Raw genomic sequence first — 27,292 nt, 5'->3', positions numbered from 1 at the left:
GGAATAACGCAGGAAAACGCAGTGAACCGCACAGAATTTGCTGTCTGCGTTATTACCTGCGGGATTTCGCGATTACATTGGAGTCAATGGAGTAAAATCCCGCAGCGCTGTGCGGAAAAGAAGTGACATGCAATTGTTTTTCCTGTCGGAATCCCGCAGCAAAACATGCAGCTGTCAAATTCCGCATAGTGCGCACAGCATTTTTTTTGCCCATAGGTTTTGCTGGTGATTCACTGCAGAGATGTTATGAACATTTTCTGCAGCAAAACCGCAAAAAATCCGTGGCAAAATCCGGTAAGTGCGCACAGGGCCTTATGGTGAAAAATAGGGGAGCTGATTGTCCCATTGTACAGATGTAGCAAATTTTAACTTGACAAACCTCATCAGAGATCATATTCTTAAGCTGACATAGAAGGTGAAGAACACATAGCACGACACAAGCCTTTTTTAAGTTCGGCATCATGAAACATTTTTGTGCCCTGCTATCCCAGTGCCGTTTTATCGGTGTCAAGGTAAAGTTTGCTACATCTGTATTCTATGGACAATGACTACATAAAATAGATAAATAGGCAAATTGATTTGTTGACCCTGAATCATTCCTCCTCCCAGATGGTATCTCCCAGAGCAATCTGCAGATTTCACCCCTTCACAATTGGTAGCTCCCAGATCAGTCTCTGCAAATGTCACCCCTTCACAGTTGGTAGCTCCCAGAGCATAGTCTGCAGATTTCACCCCTTCACAGTTGGTAGCTCCCAGAGCATAGTCTCTGTAGATTACACCCCTTCACAGTTGGTAGCTCCCAGAGCAGAATCTCTGCAGATTTCACCCTTTCACAGTTGGTAGCTCCCAGAGCATAGTCTCTGCAGATTTCACCCTTCACAGTTGGTAGCTCCCAGAGCATAGTCTCTGCAGATTTCACCCCTTCACAGTTGGTAGCTCCCAGAGCATAGTCTCTGCAGATTTCACCCTTCACAGTTGGTAGCTCCCAGAGCATAGTCTCTGCAGATTTCACCCTTCACAGTTGGTAGCTCCCAGAGCATAGTCTCTGCAGATTTCACCCTTCACAGTTGGTAGCTCCCAGAGCATAGTCTCTGCAGATTTCACCCCTTCACAGTTGGTATCTCCCAGAGATGGGAGTATCTTCAGACTTTGCACTCACTGGTACACAATGAAAGTAAAAGCTGTGTCCCTCATAACACTAAGGGGAATCAGATTAACTAATTACATGTATATAAGAAATGTTCGAGAATTTCATCTACTGTCACGTTTTGTGTTTATTTCACAAGTGATGGATCCCCTTTAACTACAAAATCCAGTCTCCAGCATCACGTTTGCTATTACTAGGCAGAACATTTAAAGAAAGCTGCTGAGCATGGGAAATAGATACGCCACAATGTGTATATAAAAAGGACACAAGGGGTAAAACCAGAATACTGCGTTATGCCCTATGCAGAGTTGAAGGGCTGGCAAGCCACGACATGGGGGGCTCTCTATGGTATGCTTTAATTCATTGTGTCAGAGTACGTTCCCTCAAGCGCCACATTAGGCATAACGCAGTATCAAACTCGCCCAGAGTGTGCCTTTAAACAGAACTACTAGCTAAATAATAACGTCACAAAATATTTAAAGGGAACATAGTTTTATCCCACGAAAGGGCCACAGTAACACAGCATGTGTGCCACAAACTACCCATGGAGACGGTGCCTCTCGCAAAGAGCCAAACTGTCCGCCCACTGTCTTACACGGGTAGTCTCATCTCCAAGATCCTATCCAAATAGTAGGTGTAATAAAATTAACAAATACCTCCAATTAGAAATGTAGTATAGGTCTCCTGATATAGCCATGTCTCTTACCTCATGTGCAGGGCATTGCAGCTTAGGCATCCATGGTTATGAACGCTCAGTTACTTGCTTGTGGTTGTAACTATGGATATGTGCAGGTCATTGCAGCTTAGGTATCTATGGTTACGACCATAAGCAACTATCTATCTGTAACTATATGAGTGGTCATAGCCATGGATACCTAAGCTGCAATGCCCTGCTCATGAGGTAAGAGACATGGCCTATCAGGAGAACTATGCTACATCTCTAATTGGAGGTATACGCTATAGTTCTCCTGATACAGCCATGTCTCTTACCTCATGTGCAGGGCATTGCAGCTTAGGCATCCATGGTTATGACCAATCAGTTACTTGCTTGTGGTTGTAACCATGGATATGTACAGGGCATTGCAGCTTAAGTATCTATGGTTACAGCCACAAGCAACTGTCAATATATGAGTGGTCGTGACCATGGATATGTAAGCTGCAATGCCCTGCACATGAGGCAAGAGGCATGGCTAATCAGGAGGAGAACTATACTACATCTCTAATTGGAGGTATTTGCTATAGTTCTCCTGATATAGCTATGTCTCTTACCTCATGTGCAGGGCATTGCAGCTTAGGTATCTATGGGGTCGACCTCTCATAAGTGAGAGTTAGTTGCTTGGTTGTAATCATTGATATGTGCAGGGCATTGCAGCTTAGGTATCTATGGTTACGACCACAAGCAACTGTCACTATCAGTGGTCGTAACCATGGATACCTAAGCTGCAATGCCCTGCACATGAGGTAAGTGACACAGCAAATCAGGAGAACTATACTACATTTCCAATTGGAGGTATTTGCTAGAATTCTCCTGATATAGCCATGTCTCTTACCTCATGTGCAGGGCATTGCAGCTTAGGCATCTATGGCTACGACCACAAGCAAGTAACTCACTATATCAGTTGTTGTAACCATGGATACCTAAACTGCAATGCCCTGCACATGAGGTAAGTGACACAGCTAATCAGGAGAACTATACTACATTTCTAATTTTAGGTATTTGCTAATATTATTACACCTATTACATATTGGGATAGGATATTGAGAGGAGAATACCCCTTTAATGATGTCCGTCCAACCGGTATAGATTCATTACAATCCTGCAGAGATAAGAGGTCAATAGACCTGCTCTTCTTCTGGGAAGAGGACAGAACCGGAATCAAGCCAGAAAATGGTAGGTGGAGAGGTCTATTCTGTAGCGAAGCACCAGCTCAGTGACTATTTGTATGCGGAGCGCCACATTTAAGCTTTAACTCCCACGCACATTACAATTTCATAAAATACTGACCTAGTTAAGAAAAATACGTTGAGCAAGGAAACCAGGGTGGTGAGCTGGTACCAGCCTGTGCCCAGCCACCAGAAGAGTCCAGATGCGGCCATTCCTGCAAGGCAGAGATGAAGGATGAGACACAGCTCGCTATGTAAACAGGGGTCAAAGCCGAGAGCTCGTGCAGATGAACACGCCGTGATAAATGGACACCGGAACATGCAAGAAAACCTGGAATGATAAAAATGTGCATCCCACTACCAGGTACAGAGCAGAGAACTGGCATGCACGTCCACGCCAAGGATCTATACGAGGGGCTGCTGATGAGTCTTTGGCTTTACCCAGAAAGAAACGAGTTAGGATGATGAAACTTTACATTTCTTCCACATACTCTCCACTGATGACAACGTACTTCTTACATTTATATTCCAAGTTCTGTAAGCCTAGCAAAAAGAAATATTTCGGTTGTGCCTCAAACCAGGCATCCGTAGCAGCCATGGCATCAGAAATGGTGTGAAATTTGGTACCCTTGAGGTGTTTCTTCAGGTTTCAGGTTTGGAAACAGATGATAGTTGGAGGGCGATAGATATGGTGAATAAGGTGGGTGGGTCAACCAGCTAGAAGCCCAGCTCTGCCAGTTTTGCCGTGGTCACTTGTGCATTGTGATCGGAGGCGTTGTCTTGCAGGAACAAGATTCCTTTGGACAGCTTGCCGTGGATTTTGGCCTTCAGAGTTGCCTTCAATTGGTCCAAAAGTTCAATGTAAAACCTTGCATTGATGGTGGAACCCTTTTGAAGGTAGTCCACTAACAGCACACCCTTCTCATCCCAGAACACAGACACCATCGTCTTAGTGGCTGATTTTTGCACCCTAAACTTCTTTGGACGAGGAGATCCACTGTGCCTCCACTCTTTTGACTGTTTCTTGTTTTCAGGGTCATACAAATAAATGCAGGTCTCATCCATAGTGACCAGTCGATCCAGGAAGTTCTCATCAGTCCAGAAACACGGATATATGGACCGGGAAGTTTTCACTCGCATGCTTCTCTAAGCTGTTAAACATTTACGGACCCACTTTGCAGATCACTTCCTGATGTCCAAATGTTCATGGATAATGACACAAACACGTTCACGGGAAATCCCCATGATATCTGCTATTGCTGTAGCTGAAATTCGTGGATTCTCCAGTATCAGGTTGTGCACAGCATCGACGATCTCCGGAACAATAACCACTCTTGGGCGTCCAGGAAGTTCCTCATCATTGCTGCTGAAGTGGCCTGTTTTAAATTTGGCAACCCAGTTCTTAACTGTGGAACATGAAGGGCACTGATCCCCCAATGTCTGCGACATATCACCATGAATATCCAGCGTGGACTTTCCTTGCAGAAACAAGAATTTTATCACTCCTCTGCTCTCAGTTGCTGTGAATATCGCATTAGACTCCGCCATTTTGTTTTCCCGCGTGCGCAGAACACTGTTGCCATAAGCAACAAACACTTTGAAAACATATATTCGACACAAGGCTTTCATGTGATGTAACATTCGTTACCATAGAAACAAAAAAAAAAAAATCACAAAGCCAAAGACTTATCAGCAGCCCCTTGTATACTATTAGTGAGGCACAACAGTATAAGAAGTGAGGGCGTCATACAACCAACATATGGAGGACTATGAAAATTTAAAATATATATATTTTATTACATTTTAAAATAAAAAAAGTATGCAAGAAAGCAAAAAAAGTGAATAAATGCAGAGACCTTCCCAATGCGCAAAATCAAAATAATAACCTGGTGATACAATGGCCAACCAAAGAAACGACAACACCTTCCTGGATACAAACCATCCAGCCGCTCCAGCACTGCGCGCCGCCTGCATTAAAAGGTAACCTAAAAAAATAAAACAAAAAAAAATAAAAAAAAAACATAGCAAACAAGTGTACGTAACGCTTCCATTGATACACACGCATGCTTTGTACAGGGCTATGAAATAGGTTAGTGCTATAAGGAGGAGCAGAGAGGTAAAGATTTAATCGAAACAGGAGACATTGTGCCAAACCCAACACTGTGGACCAATCATTCATAGTAGAGAAGGCAATGGCTTACAAAGACTCCATGCACATGACTAGCGTGAGCCTATAGTGTGTGCACATGGCCCGAAAATGGAGACTAGTTCCAAAGCAATAAGTTCACCCTATGTATATATGGAACATCCAGGGGATCCCTTATATACCGGTGGGTCCATCTTCAGAATAGGGGTCAAATGCTACTATGACTCCCATAGAAGTGAATGACAAAGAGCCGTGGACAAGTCTCTTCATTTTCCATCTCATCAGACTAGGGGTCGGATAGACCATCCTTATTCTGCAGCTATATACGCATCCCACCAGAATCCGCACCTGTGGGATATTGCCATAAATGGCAGATATGGAAATACCTCTATAATTGGATTACATCTAAAGCAAGAGGGGTTTGTTATATAAAGAACTGAAATATATTTGGACTGTAGTTGCAATTATCTCATTAGCTGAAGAAAAAGATAAATAAATTAAAAAAAAAATAAAAATACTGTAGTATTGTTTCTTAGAAATCCTGATTGTCTTTGATTATCAGTCCTGCAAATTGGGCCACCTGCACGGAGATGGCCGCACCATGTCGGGGCGGGTTTGCTGGCTGGACTGCGAGATGCCTACTTCGATACATTCTAGGAATGACACATAAAACATGTGCCAGCATGTGGATGACTAGAGGACAATGAACCTTAAAGTTATCTCATACAAACAAGACAAAAAAAACCCAACACAAATAGACAAGAAAATGTTGAATTCTGGAAAAGCCACTAAGATCCAAGTGAGGGACATAGAATGGGGAAGACACAAAAGGCTCCTGGAGCGGTATTTGCAGGTTGACATTTTTAGTTTGGTGACAACTCTATGGCAGCACTGGGCACAAAGGAACAGAGTTAAAAAAAGAAAAAAAAAAAAAAAAAGAGTCCGGATCAGTGTGCAGATGAGGATAGTGGAGGTTAGTGAGGAAAAGTAAAATAATCTGTAAAAATAGACCTGTGTAAGAAAGGACGTGCCACAAGGACCCCGTCACCCTTTTAGCCTGTGAGGAGCCCGTATGGACAGTGGAACGTGTTTCATGTTTCATCCTTATACAGTCATCACCTGTGGATTATTATAAGAATTGGTTAACAGTCCTGGGAACCTCTGACCCCCCCCGCAACGTCAATGAGGTATAGTAACAAACGCCATTCCCTTTCTTAAGGGATAATGCATCCTAGCAATAGGTCACCGCTTACTAGTATCATTGGGGGCGAGACCTCATGTCACCAGCACGGTCTTCCTCACGACTGTAACCCTCCACAAGGGCATGTCATGGCTCCTTTTCAATTGATTGGGGTGATCTGCAGTTCCTTCATAGTCAAGTGACCAGCAGAGATTCTGTACAGGGAACTACAAGTAGCTCAGGAGCCATGCCACACCTCATAACGACCATTTGAGGGGGTTATAACTAAAAAGGAGCTTCGCGGCATCCCTTTCATGCTTAGGATCAGTGGTGGTCCTGGAGGTTAGATTCCATCACTTCCCGAAATAAGAAAAAACGTTGAAAGCCCAACTCTAAGGTCCAGTGCGACTTTACTTCAAAGTGGGTTCCAAAAGATGGCCCATCCTCGAGCTCTGATGATCATGAGTTTAGGGGTGGCCAAGCTCCAACACCATACACCCTTTATCTTTCCTAGGCAAAGCCTCAATTTTTGGTGGCGATTGGGTCTAGTAGTGTAGCTCAAACTAAAAAAAAACCCCACACTCGAACCTCTCAATATAATAAGTCACATCCAAGAGCATTCAGGAAACCAAGATAACACGGGTTGAGTGGCAAGTGCCTACTTTACAGGTGACACTTTCCGACAAGTCCTCGTGTACCCTCCACTTCATCTGTATGTAGAGGTAGCCGAGGCAGTTGTACAGTGTGAGAAACTCGGCAGCTTCCTATATCTTGGTTTTCTGCACCCCCGAGGGCATTCGAAGAGGGTAAGGTACTTGAGGTGAACTGTAGTCCCTCTGACTATTGAGGTACTGGAGGTGAACTGTAGTCCCCCTGACTATTGAGGTACTGGAGGTGAACTGTAGTCCCCCTGACTATTGAGGTACTGGAGGTGAACTGTAGTCCCCCTGACTATTGAGGTACTGGAGGTGAACTGCAGTCCACCTGACTATTGAGGTACTGGAGGTGAACTGCAGTCCACCTGACTATTGGAGGTGAACTGCAGTCCACCTGACTATTGGAAGTACTGGAGGTGAACTGTAGTCCCCCTGACTATTGAGGTACTGGAGGTGAACTGTAGTCCCTATGACTATTGAGGTACTGGAGGTGAACTGTAGTCCACCTGACTATTGAGGTACTGGAGGTAAACTGCAGTCCACCTGACTATTGAGGTACTGGAGGTGAACTGTAGTCCACCTGCCTATTGAGGTACTGGAGGTGAACTGTAGTCCACCTGACTATTGCGGTACTGGAGGTGAACTGTAGTCCACCTGACTATTGCGGTACTGGAGGTGAACTGTAGTCCACCTGACTATTGCGGTACTGGAGGTGAACTGTAGTCCACCTGACTATTGCGGTACTGGAGGTGAACTGTAGTCCACCTGACTATTGCGGTACTGGAGGTGAACTGTAGTCCACCTGACTATTGAGGTACTGGAGGTGAACTGTAGTCCACCTGACTATTGAGGTACTGGAGGTGAACTGTAGTCCACCTGACTATTGAGGTACTGGAGGTGAACTGTAGTCCACCTGACTATTGAGGTACTGGAGGTAAACTGCAGTCCACCTGACTATTGAGGTACTGGAGGTGAACTGTAGTCCACCTGACTATTGAGGTACTGGAGGTGAACTGTAGTCCCTCTGACTATTGAGGTACTGGAGGTGAACTGTAGTCCACCTGACTATTGGGGTACTGGAGGTGAACTGTAGTCCACCTGACTATTGATGATGTGTCGGGAGAGTGACAAGTTTCCAATTTTGAAGGACCAACTGCATCAACAGTGTAGTTAGCCCAATTGGCTACTCGGAGTCCACTACAAAACGGCAGCATGTTGTCAAACTTCCCATGACTATACGCACGCCCAGATAGTTATTCTGCAGATGCCGGCACTAGTGGGCGTTAGTCTTCCGAGCAGCGAACGACATGCATTGGGATACTTACAGATGGTTTCTCCATTCACATGGAGATGTCCGGCCTCCGACTCATGGGCTTTCACATTCATACTTCCACAGAAATTCGAATGAGCTGGAACACACACACATGGGGCAAAATGAAATATAAAAAGCGTCCGAGTCTGGATTTGCATGACACCAAGGAGACGGGAGTCTTGGCAATGCCATGAATAAAATTTGCTTGCTGCTTGCTAAACAGTTTGTTTAATACTCTCTGAGTAACATGCACTTTGTGATGTGCTCGAAAAGGGTTTTCCAGGAGTCGGACACTATAGGACAATGCTTAGAAGAAGCCAGCTGGGGTCCAAACCCCGAAACACGAGTCGGACTTCAATGAAATGGACACTTGCTGGAGTGCATGCCTTCTTGGACCCACACTCAACGGGGGAAGACCCATTAGTGTTTGGCTCTCAGAAAACGACTTTCACACATGACCATAAATCAGTCTGGATTTGCAAGTGGAAAATTTGCAGACGATATTAAAATCAGCAGCAACGTTAATAGATTTTTATAAAAGCTCATTCACACACTGCAGATAAAACAAAAAAAAAAAAACAAAAAAACACTGTCGAGGATTTTGTTTCATTGTCATGAAATTGGCTTAAAATTGGTGATAAAATCCGTATGTAAACCATGTAGATTTGGGGCGAAAGGCATTTGTAAACATACTTTTAAAAGGAACTGTCAGCACAAAATGACTGTTCAAACCAAGAACAGGCTCTTGATGTAGCCAATGATTTATCTCCACCTTCATACCTGCTTATTTTCCAATCTATCTCTACCCTTCTCAGCTGTCAATCAATGAGGAGGGGCTAGGGGTAGAGATAGGTGGAAAGGAAGCAGGTGGGATGGTGCACTTAAAATTTTGGCCCCTCCTTAATGCACAGAGCGCCTGTGCTTGGTTTGAACAGTCATTCTGTGCTGACAGAACCCTTTAAAGGTTATAGCGTCTGTTAGAAAGCTTAGAGGGGTTGTCCAGGATTGGAAAGACAAGGCAGATTTCTTTCAGAGCAGCACTACGTGACCATGGTGGTGTTCCGGCCAGCAGTAGCATTTAAAGGGGTTGTCCATGTTTAAACATGAAAGTCTACAGTAACTGTGGAACTGCAGACATGTCAATCCTTACAGTACGCACCATGCACATTGTCAGGATTCTTTAATGTTGGAAACAGGAGCCCATATGACTACAAGTATACGATTTCCACACTCCCGGCCACATTCCGACTAGACGTGTAGCTCAATACTAGTGTATTGAGAGAGGCCGCACGTCTAGTGTGAATGTAACCAGGTATATGCATATTGCATACTTGGGGTACAGACACCAGAGAATACCGACAGTACGCACCATATGTGCTGTCAGGATTGGACACGTCTAGTCTGAATGTAACCAGGTATATTGCATACTTGCGGTACAGACACCAGAGAATACAGACAGCACGTATCATATGTGCTGGGAGGATTGGCCATGTCTAGACTGAATGTAACCTTGAGTATGAATATTGCATACTTGCGGTACAGACACCAGAGAATCCCGACAATGCGCACCGTATGTGCTGTGAGGATTGGCAATGTCTAGTCTGAATGTAATTTGGAGTATGCATATTGCATACTTGCCATACATACACCAAGAATACAGACAGCACGTACCATATGTGCTGGGAGGATTGGCCATGTCTAGTCTGAATGTAACCTGGAGTATGAATATTGCATACTTGAGGTACAGACACCAGAGAATACAGACAGCACGTATCATATGAGCTGGGAGGATTGGCCATGTCTAGTCTGAATGTAATCTGGAGTATGCATATTGCATACTTGAGGTACAGACACCAGAGAATACAGACAGCACGTACCATATGTGCTGGGAGGATTGGCCATGTCTAGTTTGAATGTAACCTGGAGTATGAATATTGCATACTTGCGGTACCGACACCAGAGAATCCTGACAGTGCGCACCATATGCGCTGTGAGGATTGGCAAGACTGCAGTCACACAGAGTGTGTGCGGACTTCCGTATTAAACCTAAACAACGTCTACAAGAAAGCAGAACTTAGCCCAAAGGTCACCCCCCCACCAAAAAAGGGACAATTGTTACAAACTTAGCTGTCAGCTTTATCAGCATCACACCTCAGACCACTTCCATCCACCAACAGCAAGGAGAAGTTACAAATGTGGATTTTAAAGATTATTTCCAAAATCATAAGTCATCTCCTCTGCATAGGTTAGTGCATAGCTTACGGACTGCTGGGAACAAGGCTTTGCAGAGCCCAGGCTTGACTGGAGCTGCTCCATTCATCATCAATGGGGCTGCTGGACAAAACGGGAGGACAGCGCGTCGCCATTATCAAAAATCCTACAGACCACACATGGAGCAGAGTTAGCGAGGGCGCACCTCCGCTCCATTCCAGAGGAGGTTCTGCAGCGCCTCGTTCCCAGGATCCAGCACCATGATCTTGTGAAAATCCTATGAATAGGAATTTGTTTTTTTTAGTTTTTAGGGAATAATCCTTTAAAATACAAAAGCATACAAGAAAGTTGCAGAACGTGACTACGCTCTGTCTACATAAACCGGTTAATAAAACATGAATAATAGGTCATTAATGCGGCATCAGACCAAAGCGGAGCAGAAACGTGAACAGAAGAGTCCCAAGTCCTACAAACAAAGCCACCGTAAAGGGTGCGTAGGCGTCACATCCCAACCTGCAAGCTGCCAGAGGTGCACAAGCTATAAGAGCAGAACACATCCATAGTCACCACCAAGAGCCATCCGTGAACTGCAGAGAAGCCCACCACCAATGCCCCAAGCCAAGAGATTGAGAGTCATATAGTGCAGGGGTGGGGGGGGCCAAATCACCAAGTTTTGGTACCTTTCTCCTCAAAACCAAGCTTCATAGTAATCATGTGAAACAGTTTCACGAGCAGTGCCGTCAGGGATGACGCTGCCCGTCTGACCAGCCGCACTGCCTTGTGCACGGACTGAGCTCCTTCTCCTACCAAGAGAAAACAGGTCATTTCTAACACCAGGGCGCCACTAATGATTGAGGAACAGAAAGGAAGACCTCATCAGATACTTCCCATTATACTGGAATATGTCCTGCATGCAATAGCCATCCCTGCATTTTTATAGATTTTTTACATGTGATGTATGTGCCTACTAGTGCTGAAGAATTACCTTTTATCCCGTAGCGTTACAGATGATAATGGGGCAGAACTTTGGGGAGTCTAGTCCTGCCTCAGATCCTCTCGCCTCCTTGGGTCAGGTTGATAAGCCTGCTTAAAAGGTCCTACTATGAGGAGTATAGTACGTAGGCTGCCAATCCTGCCCAGAGTGGCACGACTAGATTTGAGGGAGGACTAGTCTGGGGGGAGGAAACCACATAGGACTAGTCCTGCATCGTTCGTATGTACAGTGCCTTTAAAAAGTATTCATACGCTGTAAACTTTTCACGCTACACCCACAAACAAATATATTTTATGTGCTATACCAACACCTGGAAATGATACATGGTTTTCTAAATATATTAAAAATATAAATACTTAAAATTGTGACGTGCGTTTGTACTCAGCCCCCCCTGAGTCAATACTCTGTAGGACCACCTTTTGCTGCAGTTACCGCTGCAAGTCTTTTCAGTTATGTCTCTACCAGATTTGCACATCTATGAGGCTCAAATTTTTCAAAGAAGGGGGGGAAAAAAAAAAATCTCTCTAGCCCAATGAGATTGGATGGAGACACTGAACAGAAATTTTCACTTCTTGTCACAGATTCGCAATAGAATTTCAGTCTGGTCGGTAACTGGGCCGTACACACAGACACAGACAGACACACACACACACACTTTCATCAAAACCATTCATTTATACTGAGGGTGGATTTATTGCTGGAAGGTGAACCTATGCCACAGTCCCAAGCCTTTTCTAGCTTCTAACAGGTTTTCCTCCAGGACTGCCCTATATTTAGCTCCATCCATCTTCCCATCAGTTCTGACCAGCTTCCCTGACCCTGCTGAACAAAAGCCTCCCCACAGCATGACGCTACCACCATGTGCGACTGTGGGGATGGTGTTTTCAGGGTGATGTGCAGTGTTTGTTTTCTACTACTCATAGCGTTTTGCATTTAGCCCAAAAAGTTCTAGTTTGGGCTCATCTGACCAGAGGACCTTCTTCCACATGCTCACTGTGTCCCCTAAGGCTATGTGCGCACACTGCGGATTTGCTGCAGAAAATGTGTCTAAATGTGTCTAAATGCAGTCATTCCCCAGCAAAACCTATGGGATTTAAAAAATGCTGTGCACGTACTGCGTTTTTTTATACCTGTGGATTTACCCGTGGATTTTCCGCTGCGGAATTAATGAGCATATCACTTCTTTTCCGCAGGTACCTGCGGTTTTTGCCATAGATAATGGTAAAAATCCACAGGGACCAACCTGAGGAAAATCCGTGGCAAATCCGCACCAAATCGCGGTAAAACCGCATGCAGATTTCGTTGCGGTTTTGGTGCGGTTTTTTTTTACCGTGGGTGCGGGATTTTTTCAGAGGCTCCAGATTTTCCTTAAGAAAAAGTCAATTTCTAGTGTGTAGATGGCCTAAATAGGCGTTCCCAAACTCCAGTCCTCAAGGCCCATCAACTGTGCAGGTTTTCATGATTTCCTCATAGGTGCTGGAATCACTTACCTGTGTAGGTGATTAAATTATCACCTGTTCAATACTAAGGAAATCCTGAAAACATGCAACTGTTGGGGGGGGGGGCGTTGAGGACTGGAGTTGGGGAACACTGCCCTAAAATGGCACATGAAAGAAGGTCCACTGATCAAAAACAAAAAGTTCACGGGGTATGAATACTTTTTCAAGGCACAGTATATAAACTACCTTACCAGATTAAAGAAGACTGCATCCATGCTTCTAAAGTAGCAAATGGGGACAGTTATGAGACACTTTGCTGAATGTGTTCATCTTTTCAGAAGGTTGGGGCTAGAAGAACACTGGGCATAACTATGACCATCAAGTCCCACAAACTAAAGCTTGGAGAGAGAAGCACCTGGCTCTTCAATGGCACCGGCCACTTTATGTACCCTTTATAGTGTTTAATATTAAAATGTTGGTGCTTAAAAGGGAACCTGTCACCATTTTTTTGGTCTATAAGCTGCGGCCACCACCACCGGGCTCTTATATACAGTATTCTAACATGCTATATATAAGAGCACAGGCCGCAGTGTAGAACATAAACACTTTATACTACTCACTTAAACCGGTGGATGTAGCTCAAATGGGCGTCTTCATCTTCCGGTGCCTCCTCTTTCAGCCACCTTCGTCCTCTTTCTGACTCCTGTGTGCATGACGCGTCTACATCATACACACTCGCCGGTCCCGCGCAGGCGCACTACAATACTTTGATATGCCCTGCTCAGGACCTGAATGCCGGCGAGTGTGGATGACGTCGGACGCATCATGCATCGCGTCTTCAGAAGATGGAGGACAAAGATGGCCGAAAGAGTTGGTGTCGGCACCGGAGGACAAAGACGCCCATTTGAGCCACATCCACAGCAGCGACCGGTTTAGGTGAGTATTAAAGTGTTTTTTATGTTCTACACAGAGGTCTCGGCTCTTATTTACAGCATGTTAGAATACTGTATATAAGAGCCCAGTGGTGGTGGCCGCAGCTTATACGCCAAAAAAGTGGTGACAGGTTCCCTTTAATAAAAACAATAGAAGGGCACTGAAAGTATATTAAAACTAAGTCCTCCTTACAGATTTTGGAAACTCCCAAATACCTCTAGTAAGATGTGAGCTCCCACTCATGCAAACATGCAACATGCTTTGCATGTGGCATTTGTCATGAATGGGCAACCGGATGAGGCAGAGAAAATAAGGAACCATTGCCAAACCGGTGAAATTTGGACAAAACAGGAGAGACAGCCGGGGATAGGAATTCTTACTTGACTTGCGGCTCCGGTCCCGGGTGTACACGTGTGTAGATGAAGATGTGGTGAAGGAGGACGCGGCTGGCACGGGGGCGTAGGCGGTGAGGACATTACTCCTTTCGGAGAGCATGCTACAGTCGTTGCAGGTGTAGCCATTTAATAGGGTTGTCTGCGTTTCGGCCGTGAGGACGTCTCCATTTCCTTGAGTTACTGTCGTGTCTCCAGCTTAAATGGGGGGGGGGGGGGGGCAAATTAAAAAAAAACAAAATTTTTTTATCTTTTTCCTCTTGGACAGGTGAATTACAAAGTCTGAGTAATGTACAGCCCACTACTTACCTTTTGGGCCATCATCATCAAGGCCTGTAGGAGAAAAAAAAAACAAAAAGATTTAGACGCAAGCATAAAAATGATCGTCTCGTCAAGAACAGGCAGCCAGGTGCTCCGAGACGGGGGCAGCGGGATGCAACCGGTGTACAAAAGGGAACACAATTATACTGCAAAGAAGGACCAGACGCAAGCCGAACGGGTTGCTAAGCAACCGTGATTAACAGAAAGGGAGCTGTGAAAATCATAGCCGTAGAAGCGCGGAGCCCCGCTAACACTGACGCTCGCCCTTGTTCTTAGCAATAGGCCTATTCTTTATACAGGAAGAGCCACTTTCAGCTAAAACAATTGTTTTCCCGCATGAATCATTTTATTTCCATGTAGTAGATCAGTCGTCTGAATTGGATGGGAACCACCAGCCCCATCCCTGGTGGAAGAGAAAAGAAATCATACTGGAAAAGGACATTTCTACATTGGACAGACTCAAGAAAACGAACTGTGGCCCCATAGAAACCACACAGAGCCTATACAACTCATGACCAAGGCGGTCCATGCACATTCCGTGGCCGATGGCGCTCATCCAACCTTGCCACACATGGCATAGTATGACTGCGGCCAGATCAGACCCCTCTGGCAGCGGCTTATCCCCTGAGACCAATCCTTCTCTCGACATCTGCCGCCACAGTGTCGGGAGCCCTCGTATACACAATGCAGGTTCTGCCCGTATACATCAGACATATATGGCCAACTATAGGCCCTCTATATGCTGCCTCTATAATGAAATATTTTTTCCGAGAAGTTAAAATTGGTGGCAACGGCTCCATAGACTTATAAAATGATTACGGAGATGTAATGTGTCAACCTAAAAGTGCAATATAGATCATGGAGATTTGTTTCCCACAACCTAAAAGTGCAATATACATCATGGAGATTTGTTTCCCACTCGACTGGTCCCCACAACCTAAAAGTGCAATCTAGATCATGGAGATTTGTTTCCCACTCGACTGGTCCCCACAACCTAAAAGTGCAATATAGATCATGGAGATTTGTCTCCCACTCCACTGGTCCCCACAACCTAAAAGTGCAATATAGATCATGGAGATTTGTCTCCCACTCGACTGGTCCCCACAACCTAAAAGTGCAATATAGATCATGGAGATTTGTTTCCTACTCCACTGGTCCCCACAACCTAAAAGTGCAATATAGATCATGAAGATTTGTTTCCTACTCCACTGGTCCCCACAACCTAAAAGTGCAATATAGATCATGAAGATTTGTTTCCTACTCCACTGGTCCCCACAACCTAAAAGTGCAATATAGATCATGGAGATTTGTTTCCTACTCCACTGGTCCCCACAACCTAAAAGTGCAATATAGATCATGGAGATTTGTTTCCTACTCCACTGGTCCCCACAACCTAAAAGTGCAATATAGATCATGGAGATTTGTTTCCTACTCCACTGGTCCCCACAACCTAAAAGTGCAATATAGATCATGAAGATTTGTTTCCTACTCCACTGGTTCCCACAACCTAAAAGTGCAATATAGATCATGAAGATTTGTTTCCTACTCCACTGGTTCCCACAACCTAAAAGTGCAATATAGATCATGGAGATTTGTTTCCCACTCAAATGGTCCCCACAGGTCAGTCACCTTGGGTTGCTCATAGTCATACTTTGTTACATGAAATTACAGTGCCAAAAAGGAAAAAAATATAGTTGCAGAGAACAAAATTCCCAACAGCTGTCGTCCTACTAGAAAATTCTTCCTGCTGGTAAAATACATTCCAAATGTGGGAACAAAATAAATATAAAAAAAGTAAATAGTAATTTTGTGATATGAAAGCATCAGGAATGAAGGTCACATATATATTAACAGTGGGGGGTTTTCAGCGTGTCTGCTTTGAAATCTGTCTAAATGAAACACACTAATATAGACATACATCGAGAGATAGATATTATATACACACACACACACACACACACACACACACACACACACACACACACACATACAAATACAGGGAAAAAAAAAAACGAAAAACAACCCTCTCTGTTCATATGTTCGGAATTTTGGGCATCTTAACCCCTTCAGGTTTCAAAAGACGCCATGTGGTTAAAAGAAGTGGTCTGATCATTCTTCAGGTGTTTTACAGTCAGAGGATGCAGAGTACTTACAATACAAGTCAATGAGAAGGCATAGAACATGTCATGTGCACATACCCTTAGGGCCCGGGACCCATGATCAGTATTTTCAGCGTTTTGTATGCAGCGTGTTTGGCCTGTGTCCAAAACGCTGCGTTGTACAGAACAAACACAGTGGATGGGATTTATAGAAATCCTATGCCCATTGTGTGTGCACTGTCCACAGCGAAAACGGATCTGCGGTGCGGCTTTCCGAGCTGCAAGCATGTCAATTTATTGCTGCGGAGCCGAAAACGTCCTCCGTAGGGACAAGACAAGCGAGAGAACGCAGTGTTCTAAACCCTGATCATGGGCAGCTGTGGTCTCCTGCAGAGGAGACTCGCGGCCCAACAGGTCAGGACTAACCACATCCAGAAGGCAGCAGGTCCTGACCATGGGAACGCATCCTTAGAGTTGGCTGAAACTGAGACGCTTCTGCTCCCCAGCTCCAGCATCCACATGAGCGTTAGCCAAATATTTCATACCACTTTAATAAAAGCGTCAGCTACAGGTTTAAACAAGACTCTGCTTTAGGTCTGTTCTTCCAATTTTGTTGCCCTAGGACAACATACCATCTTGGCAAAATTGCAAGCTGCTGAGAGATTCACTTGTTGGGTACATTCCTTGTGGATGCCAAGGAAGCTTATAGGGATCAACTTATAAGGATGCAGGAATGGCACCTGGGTTTAGAGATGGAGATTGGCGGACTCCGCATGCCCATGCAAAAACAGCCAATGGTGGAAACGGATGCCATGCACCCTGTAGAGGAAACAGATTGGCACGAGTATGCTCAGATGTAGATATCCCCTTCAAGAACTAAATAACCTCATCAACTTTAGTTTACTGGGATAGTAACTCCCTGTCTGACTGTCTCTTTCCCCGTCTGTCTCTTTCCCTGTGTGTCTGCCTCTGTCTGTCTCTTTCACGGTGTCTGTCTCCCCACCAATATCTTATTACCTAACACATGAGCTTCTTATACTAAATTTTTGCTCCTATAGCAACCAATTACAGCTCCTATTAATAACCTAACAGCTCGCAGCTCCATTGACTTTAATGGAGGCAGGTTTTTGGATAGTAACTAAAGAGCAGGGTTAAATTTTCCCGCCAAAACAGTCTTTGACGTTCCCTGAGTCACATGGGATGTCTGTGCAAAATTTTGTAAATGCGACGGTGCGGATTCCTTTAGCGGACATTCACACACACACAGCTTTATTTATTAAAGATATATACACACACACACACACACACACACACACACTCGTTGAGGACATCTGCATGTTTTATTACCCAGTTTAGCGTAATTCAGATATCTGTAAACAGCTCCACTCACCCCATAGGTGGTCCACTTCAGTCTGCTCCCGTATGGATGATTCGTCTAATACTGTTGACAATGTGGAGGACTCGTTGACGTGCCCGCTAAAGCTGCTCTGGAAAGAGGCATCTTGAACCCCTCTCCTCGAGGAGCGGCGGCTGCTGGATGATGAAGACTGCATGCTGGTGTTTTGCCGCTGTCTGACAGACCTGAAGAAGAACATAGTAATTGCAGAATGATCTGTACTGGTCTGACATCACACGGCAGGGAAGCTTTATATATTTTAACCTTCGTCAGGCTGCATAATTTTGCCAAAATTTCTTGACCCCTTATCTCGGAAGGGGGTGGAGATATTTTATTGAAATTTGGCCAATATATTCTGGACCAAAACTGCAGAGATGTCACGAAATTTCAGCCCTCTACGGCTTTTCGGAAAAAAAAAAATTATTGCAATTTTAAAACTGAATAGTTACAATTGTACCTATTCAGCCGGACGCAGGTTAAGACAAATATCACAAAACGACTATATGCCCCCTTGAATGCCAGCCTTTATGTGTGACATGCCTTACACCACTTATGATCCTCTTAAAGGGAATCTGTCACCAGGTTTTTGCAGAGCAGCATAATGTATGGGCAGAGACCCCAATTCCAGCAATGTGTCACTTACTGGGCTGCTTAGTGTAGTTTTGATAAAATCACTGTTTAATCAGCAGTAGATCATTAGAGGACTACTTGTCATGCTGCCAAATAGTCCAGCATATTCATGAGCTCTGTATAACTGCTAGATCTGCAGCAGAGAAAACATTGATTTTAACAAAATGACAGCAAACAGCTCAGTAAGTGACACATCGCTGGAATCAGGATCTCTGTCTCTACATTATGCTGCTCTCAGATGGGGGAGCAAAAACTTGGTGACTGATTCCCTTTAAATCTCCCATTCCTGGCAATAGAGCAAGAAAACTACAAAACACTGCAATAGCAGTTTAAAGGGAACCAGTCACCAGATTTGTCCCTTATAACCTGCGGCCACCACCAGTGAGTTCTTATATACAGCAATGTAGAACACTGAATACAAGTGCCCAGGCCACTCTGTACAAAAAAAAAAACTTATTGTACTCACCTGAGGGTGGTCGGGTCCAATGGGTGTTACTGGTCTCAGCCGGCGCCTCCTCTATCCTGTGCAGCCGCCGTTCTCCTTCCCAGCTCCATGTGGATGACGCATACTAAATCATCTACACAGTGTCCTCCATTGCGCTCATGCACACTTTGATCTGGCATACTGAGGGCAGATCAAAGTATTGTAGTGCGCATGCGAGAGTTATTGATCTTTCCCCGCGCCTGCGCATTACAGTCCTTTACTCTGCACTCAGCAGGGCAGATTAAAGTGCGCAAGAGTGCAATGGAGGTCTGAGTGGATGACGTAGGACGGAACTATGAAGTAGGACGGTGATGGAAGGAAGATAGGAGATACTGGACCAGAGACTGGCGACACTCATCGGACCCGACCTCCCCCAGATGTTTACAATAAAAGAGGTTTTTACGTTATACAGAGCAGCTTGGGCTCTTATATAGTATTGTAGAATTCTGTATAGAAGGTCTCACTGGTGGTGGCTGCAGCTTATAAGGGAAAAGCCTGGTGACAACAGGATCCCTTTAATAAAAAGCACTGTACAAACATAGGATAATTGCGTTGTGAGCACTCCTAGCTCATCACTTAGGGGTACTTCTCACATAGCGAGATCGCTGCTGAGTCACGGTTTTTGTGACGCAGCAGTGACCTCATTAGCGATCTCGCTGTGTGTGATACTGAGCAGCGACCTGGCCCCTGCTGTGAAATCGCTGCTCATTACACACACTGCTGGTTCATTTTTTGGACATTGGTCTCCCGCTGTGAAGCACACATCGCTGTGTTTGATAGCGAGAGAGCAACGATCTGAATGTGCAGGGAGCCGGCGTCTGGCAGCCTGCGGTAAGCTGTAACCAAGGTAAATATCGGGTAACTAAGCGAAGCCCTTTGCTTGGTTACCCATTATTTACCTTGGTTACTAGCGTCCGCCGCTCTCAGGCTGCCAGTGCCGGCTCCCTGCACAAGTAGCCGGAGTACACATCAGGTAAATAAGCACAGCGGTTTGCTTATTAACCCAATGTGCACTCTGGCTAGGAGTGCAGGGAGCCAGCGCTAAGCAGTGTGCGCTGGTAACCAAGGTAAATATCTGGTAACCAAGCGCTTGGTTACCCGATATTTACCTTAGTTACCAAGCGCAACATCGCTTCCACGCGTCGCTGCTGGCTGGGGGCTGGTGAGATCTGCCTGATTGACAGCTCACCAGCGACCATGTAGCGAAGCACCAGTGATCCTGACCAGGTCAGATCGCTGGTGAGATCACAGGAGCGTCGCTAAAGTGTGACGGTACCCTTATATTGCACTTTACAAGCTGATTGTACTGCAGCATATATAGCTGTATTTACACTGGCTCATAATCAGAATATAAGCTTTCCTAGAAACAGTCAATCACGATTATCAACCAGAGAAAAAAAGCTGCCAATTAGTTAACAAATGAGCAAAACTGTTGAACAGATCAATGATATTCTATGTGCACAGAACAATCGTTTTAACAATCGTTCTGTGTACATGGAAGCGCGGTGTGCCTATGTAAACAAACAATTAATTGAGATTTAACGGGTACGGTCAGCCAGTGTAAATGCACCCTCCTCCACCATATACTCTTGAGCATCCTGGATTCACTCCAGCTTGTAAAGGGTGCACCCCTAATAATGTGCAGAGGAACCAATCATAGTGCAACTTCCAATTATATGTAAAGTGGTTCTAATCCCTGTTATCACTGAGCGTAATCTAATCAAGGCTGGATCTTATCAGTTGGCAGCTGTAAAGGTGTAAACCATCTGGAGTAATGCTGGCACGCACAGCTCAAAGCATTCACTCCAGGTACACTCCAGGTATAGGCTTTGGTTGTACAAAATCTCTAAAAGGACCCTCGAAAAGAATGGTCCAGCCAACAGCGACCTCCCCCGACTCGCCCATACACAGGGGCGCTCCCCTGGTCCCCCTCTCTGGTGGAGGCTTATTTCTTAGAGAAGGATCAGTAATGCCGAATCCTTCTGTGCCCCGACATCCTCTTCTGGTGATAGGAGGCCTCCATAAACAGACAGCTGAACCAGACTATAACGGAGCGTTCGACCGACAGTCTACAGTGTATGGAGGCCGTAAAGCGAGATATATACGAGATGGCTGGATGAGTCTGCCAGCTAACACCCGGCTCCATCATGCCAATCAGACGTGTTTACTTACAGAGGGAGATAAGCGGCTGCCAATGATGTCTACTATCTGGCAGAACAAAAGATCGAGGATGTTGACATCCAAACCACATCAGGGCAAGTTGAGCCGTCCCCATTCATGGGTGGTTGATGTGTGCTGCTAGTATATTTTGCTCATGAGGATCGTCTAGACCTGATCCAAATGTAACAAACTCTCAGCTGTGAGACAGTCTATATGGGCCTAAATCTCCGGGTGTATACAAGCTTCTCCGCTCCTTGTTCATCGGCAAGCAGAAACCATAACTGAGGTCCCGAAGCAAAAAAAGTGGGGATTTCTATTGAACTTTATTTGGGAGAAATACACTCTAAAAGGGTGTCATCAGGGACTTTAACACTGAGGAGCTATCCTTAGGACAGATCATCAGTGTCTGATCGGTGACAATGTGGCACCCAGCACCCCTGCTGATCAGCTGTTCCCGATGCTGCCGCCACACAGAACGGTTAGGTTGCGGAGTTGCACAGTACAGCTCAATGCAATAATGGCCAAAGCCCAATACTGGATACATGACCCCTATTCAAATCAATAGGGAGCAGATGTGCTGGCCACAGCCACTATTCCACTGATGGAGCTATGCTGTTTCGCAACCGAACAGTTCCAGCTGGCGGCACTGGGAGCAGCTGACCGGCGGGGGTGCTGGGTGTTACATCCTCATTGATTGGGCATTGTGACCTATCCCAAGGATAGGTCAATTTTAAAGTCCTGGACAACCCTTTAAACTGTTAAAGCGCACCAATCACCAGGATTTTCCTATATAAGCTAAAGCCAGTGCTATACTGGCACTATCAGGCTGATTCTATACATGCCTTTAGTTGTCAGCTTGGATGTATAGGTTTTGAAACACAAGCAAGGAAAGTTTGTAAAATGACAGCAGCTGCCGATCAGCTGATAGCTAGAGGGGTATTCATTGTGATTCCCGCCCCCCTGCTATTTATGCTAATTCTGTTATAGAATGGTTTTACTAACTGACTAGAAGGACCTGTGCTGATGTCATACCCTTGTGACCAGAAGAGGCAGGGCCTCAACCAACATAGCTGATACCAGGAAGCAACAGTTTTGTGTTGGCTGAGGCCCCGCCTCTTCTGGTCACAAGGGTATAACATCAGCACAGGTCCTTCTAGTCAGTTAGTAAAACCATTCTATAATGGAATTCGCATAAATAACAGATAGGGGGAGGACGGACATGCTGGCGGTAGAAATTAACATCAAAACCCACCCCAGCTATAAGCTGCTGCCATTCAAAAACCTGCCCATTTTGCAAACTTTACTTGCTTGTGTTTCAAAGCCTATACATCCGAGCTGACAACTAATGGTATGTATAGAATCAGCATGATAGCACCAGTATAGCACTGGATTTAGGTTATATAAGAAAATCCTGATGATTGGTGCACTTTAAAAAAAAAAAAAAAAAATTGCGCACTACTTAGGTAGTTATGTGAGTGTATATAATTTTTACACACATTTTAAGACTGTCAACAGTTGTCTAATTTCATGGTCTTACTACTTTCGGGACCATGGAGAAGAAAAAAAAAAAATAAGATTTGCTCCCCCTTTTGTGATTGCAAGTGTCTGGAGGGTGGTCCCTTCACATGCACTGTCCTGTTCTCCCCAATTGCTGCACCCCTATACGCCCAAGATCTTGCATTTCCCCCATACAGAGTCCGGTCTCGAGACTTGCCTGTTAATTGTCCGTTCATTAGAAACATTTCCAGAATAGGAGACAGTGGAGGCCATGCTGCTGTTGAGGACATCATCAGAGAAGCTGCTGGGGTTCGCCAGACGTAGACTACGCCGCGACATTCTGGGAGAATCGAATACGGGATCCAATTTATGCAAGTTCTCAAAATCCAGAGCAGCCGAAGAATAGCTGGAGCTACAAGAGTGAAGCACAGGTTACTGCGTATATACTGTATACAGGACCGGATAACTGGGAATGCAACATTCAGACAGTAGGCTACAAGAAGAACAATCGCTCGGAAATACGAGTCTTATGTTAACAGACCACAATGCTAGACAACCATGAATTTATATCAAACGTATCAAAAAGAGAGAAAAACAACATCGGGTGGAGTTTCCAGGAATCCGTCAGACTTCAGCCCGATTCTCCATGGCTGTTACCAAATGATAAAATATATGACGTGTCCTAGAGAATTCTGAAAAAACATGGCTGCTTTCTTCTATCTTTTCCATGAGATAGTTTTGGTATTGCAGCTCAGAACAGTTGATGAAGAGTGCTGAGCTGCGATACCCATGGATAGATGTGGTGCCACTGCGGAAGGAAAGCAGCCACATTTTGTAAAGGACACAGCCCCTTTAAGAGTTTAAGGCCATTCTGCAAAGGTTGTTGTGGGTTACATGTTGGTAATGCGGTAGGGTTGAGGACTAATCAGCAGTCCTCAGTGCGTCCATCGGAGACTTTGTGCAAAAAATAAAAAAATAAACTAGCCACTTTTCCATTATTTGGGCACCATCAGGAGAATATTCCTGGCACTATCCGGTAACATCCACGATTTGGTTGGGTGAATAGTACCACAGACTCCGATCACCCAGGCCCCGATCCAGCTGAATGAGTCCATGTCAGTTAAGTGACTGAATCGGAGCCTGGCGGCTGGGAAGCTAGTGACCTGACTTTAGCCAACATCATCTGTGCCGCAGAAAAAAGTATGCAGAGTACCAGACATAAATGTCCACCTTATGATGGGCAATCCGTGGAAAGTCGTCATAGTAGGATAAATCGGGGACACCCAGAGGTTAAAAGGGGGCTGTGATTGATAAAAGCCGGGGAGGGAAGCACTAGCCAGAGACCTACAGTGGCTTCTACATCACTGGACACCTCCAGCCACAGTTTGCCTCTGGCTGAACAGACCGGGGAGGGGGGGGCCTCTGGCTGAACAGACCGGGGAGGGGGGGGCCTCTGGCTGAACAGACCGGGGAGGGGGGGCCTCTGGCTGAACAGACCGGGGAGGGGGGGCCTCTGGCTGAACAGACTGGGGAGGGGGGGCCTCTGGCTGAACAGACTGGGGAGGGGGGGCCTCTGGCTGAACAGACCAAGGTTCAGTTATTATTATAGCGCCATTTATTCTATGGCACTTTACATGTAAAATGGGGTATAAAAACCAAGTACAATAATAATTAACAATACAAGGCACAGACTGGTACAGGAGGAGAGATGACCCTGCCCACGAGGGATCACAGTTTTCACATTATACACAATTCTCCATCCATTAATCTTAGTGAAGTCTGGAGACTGGAAAGTACCAATATGAATATGAATTGAGAAACGTAATGGAGCGTTACTGACAATCCTTTATGAATAACAATTAAAAATCATGACCCAAATTTATACACTTTTTTTTATCTACAAGGGAATCAAGCTAATTTGGGTCAGAGATGGCACGCTGATGTTATAGTCGGTCTATATACATACACACGCGAGTGGCCTTATTCCACAGCAAACTCCCTTATTGCAGAGGTTTTGCCCTCTTTCGTCACATAGCTGTGACCCGAAGAAAAATAAACAGACGGAGCTGAAGTAAAAAACTCACAGGCATTTCCCAATTGTTTGCTCAGTTCTTCATTTGGAGAAACAGGATAAAATATTTGCCAGGCGACATGGAGAGGTCTGCCCCGTCCTCATCACACTTGAGACTCAGCTGAGACATCTCCATGGAGGGGGTAAGGTGAAAAGACCACTGTCTGCCTCAATAGACTGATTATACAGATCCTCTCCACAGAACAAGAGCCATTGACATTTGCCAACAGACATGTGTCTTCTAGCAACATGTGGCAAATGCCGAGAACGCGCCAGCTGCCAAACAGTGCTGAAGTGTAACAAGCCGGCAGTGTGAAGACGAGCGCGGCGGCCCCTCTACGTGTCTGCGGGATTAGCACTCAATGGCTGGTGAATAGTGTCCTAGAAGGCTGCTCCACATCTGCATCACTCCACGATAGAAACGTCCGCCATCTACCACAACATTGGGTGTGCAAGACCCTTAGGCTGCTTTCACACATCCGTTTTTTGCCGTCAGGCACAACCCGGCGAAATGCGGATAAAACGGATCCGTTTTTTCCCCATAGTCTTGTATTAGCGCCGGATTGTGCCGCACGGCCGTGCGCCGGATCCGGCAAAAGTTTTCTGTGCGGCCGCCGGACAGGACACACCATGTATGGCCTCTTTCACACATCACTTTTTGCCATCATGCGCAATCCGGCAATTTTAAAAAAAAAAAAACGGATCCGGAGCAGATTCATTTTTCCCTCATAGTGTTGTTTTTCAGCCGGACTGTGCCGCATGGCCTTGCGTTTTGATCCGGCGTGCAACGGATCCGGCGAAATTTGTCTGTGCGGCTGCCGGAAGGAACGCAGCATGCAATGTTTTTTGTGTCCATCAAAAAAATGAATTGCGACAGATCTGGCAATGTCCGTTTTTTGGGTTTGTTTTTTTTTACAATGGAAGCCTATTGGCAACGGGTCCGTTTTTTTTCTGGGAATGCCCAGAACATATGTAAATTCACTTCTGAAAAGAAAAAAAAAACCAAAAAAAAAACAAAAACACCTCTCACCGGAAGGGGGAAAATAAGACCGATCCGTTTTTTTTGTCTTTGCCTGATCAGTCACATCAGTTTTGTCACAATCTGCGACGGATCCGTCGCATCAGGCACAATCCGGTTTGTGCCTGAAGAAAAAAAAAAAAATGTTAAAAAGTAAAGTTTTTAGTTGAACAGCAATAAAAAAAATGGACAGGGACGGATCCGGCGCATGATTCGTTTTATCCTCATTGATTTGTATTAGTGCCGGATTGTGCCTAATTGCCTTGTGTTGCATCCGGCTTTTGCCGGATCCGTCGTAATTGGCTAATGCGGCGCACGGATGGGAGGTTTCTTGTAATGTTTTATGTTTTTTGTCTCTGGAACGTCTCTTGTAACATTTTTTTGTCTCCGACAAAAAAAACACATTGCGCCGCATCCACAGCCACGATGGTGGATTCTAGCAGGATGATGGTGCCACTTTCACCCCTGAACATGGTCTGGTGGGTACGGCCAACATTTACAGATCGGCAACGTGTGAATGTCCGAGGCTGGAATCACTGGATCTTCTTCTGGTTTCACACACGCTCTTCCCAACGCTAACAGGTCATGTTCATATTCGCCCCAGATTTCTTTCGAAATCCAGAGATTTGTGGTGATATTTGCTTTAGGCAGTTTGACATTAATGGTTATAGAATCATACGTAGACAGAACACGTGACCATGGAGTCTGGAGGCCACACGCGCTAGACATTCTTCACCTAGACTCGGTGGTGAACCTCAAGATACTCAATGGCTGCAGGCGAAGAATGAACAATCTTTAGGGCAAAGTTTTTTTCAAAGGGCCGAAAAAAAGTTTAAGATTGTCGTCATTCTTATTCCAGAGCAACTGTAGTCTTTTTAGTTTCTTCAAGAATTAACGTTCCTTCCAAAATGACTAAACTGACGCATTACTGGTCTGTGACATGGCTGCTCAGATAGAAGTTTGGGTCTGGTATTTGCCGTAGCTGAATGTCCAGGAGGTAAGGAGCCCTGACCGCACCATTGATGTATAGGAGAGTGAGGGCTAAATAATACACAGGATTCTGCATCTACTAAACAGGAAAGAAAACGCCACGGTCCTCTCAAACATCAAAACCAGAACCTCCCGGGAGGTAATATACACAGCTGTGTACACTGAGCAGAGGAGACACTAAAAAAGGCTGGACTGCCATGTAGTAGCCCTACGTCAAAGGTCCTCTGCAGCTCCTCCACATCAATATGTGCCTTGTTTATTTGCAGTACATGGACCGCTCACATCTGGGAGTTTGAACAGTCGGTCTGCAGCTTTCAGAGTCAAAAGCTAAT

The 27,292-nt window shown here is 45.2% G+C and overlaps 1 protein-coding gene across 8 annotated transcripts in view; it reads right to left on the bottom strand.

The window, feature by feature from the left end:
• SUN1 (Sad1 and UNC84 domain containing 1) overlaps positions 1–27,292 on the bottom strand; it is a 161,863-nt gene that overhangs the window by 72,677 nt on the left and 61,894 nt on the right. For 4 of the 8 annotated variants that reach the window (XM_075318068.1, XM_075318065.1, XM_075318064.1 and 1 more), the window contains 9 exons: positions 23,099–23,293; positions 18,105–18,295; positions 14,604–14,627; positions 14,283–14,492; positions 11,217–11,339; positions 8,339–8,422; positions 6,189–6,296; positions 4,918–5,016; positions 3,153–3,246 (listed from right to left, as the gene is read on the bottom strand). In XM_075318068.1, the coding sequence (XP_075174183.1) occupies positions 3,153–3,246; positions 4,918–5,016; positions 6,189–6,296; positions 8,339–8,422; positions 11,217–11,339; positions 14,283–14,492; positions 14,604–14,627; positions 18,105–18,295; positions 23,099–23,220 (1,055 nt within the window). In that variant the 5' untranslated portion in view covers positions 23,221–23,293. The remainder of the gene's footprint in view (positions 1–3,152; positions 3,247–4,917; positions 5,017–6,188; positions 6,297–8,338; positions 8,423–11,216; positions 11,340–14,282; positions 14,493–14,603; positions 14,628–18,104; positions 18,296–23,098; positions 23,294–27,292) is intronic. The other 4 variants (XM_075318066.1, XM_075318067.1, XM_075318070.1 and 1 more) reach the window with 4 other exon arrangements.

Source organism: Anomaloglossus baeobatrachus, chromosome 7 (genome assembly GCF_048569485.1).
Source record: "Anomaloglossus baeobatrachus isolate aAnoBae1 chromosome 7, aAnoBae1.hap1, whole genome shotgun sequence".
NCBI lineage: Eukaryota > Metazoa > Chordata > Amphibia > Anura > Aromobatidae > Anomaloglossus > Anomaloglossus baeobatrachus.
This window is presented reverse-complemented; position numbering and strand designations above follow the sequence as displayed.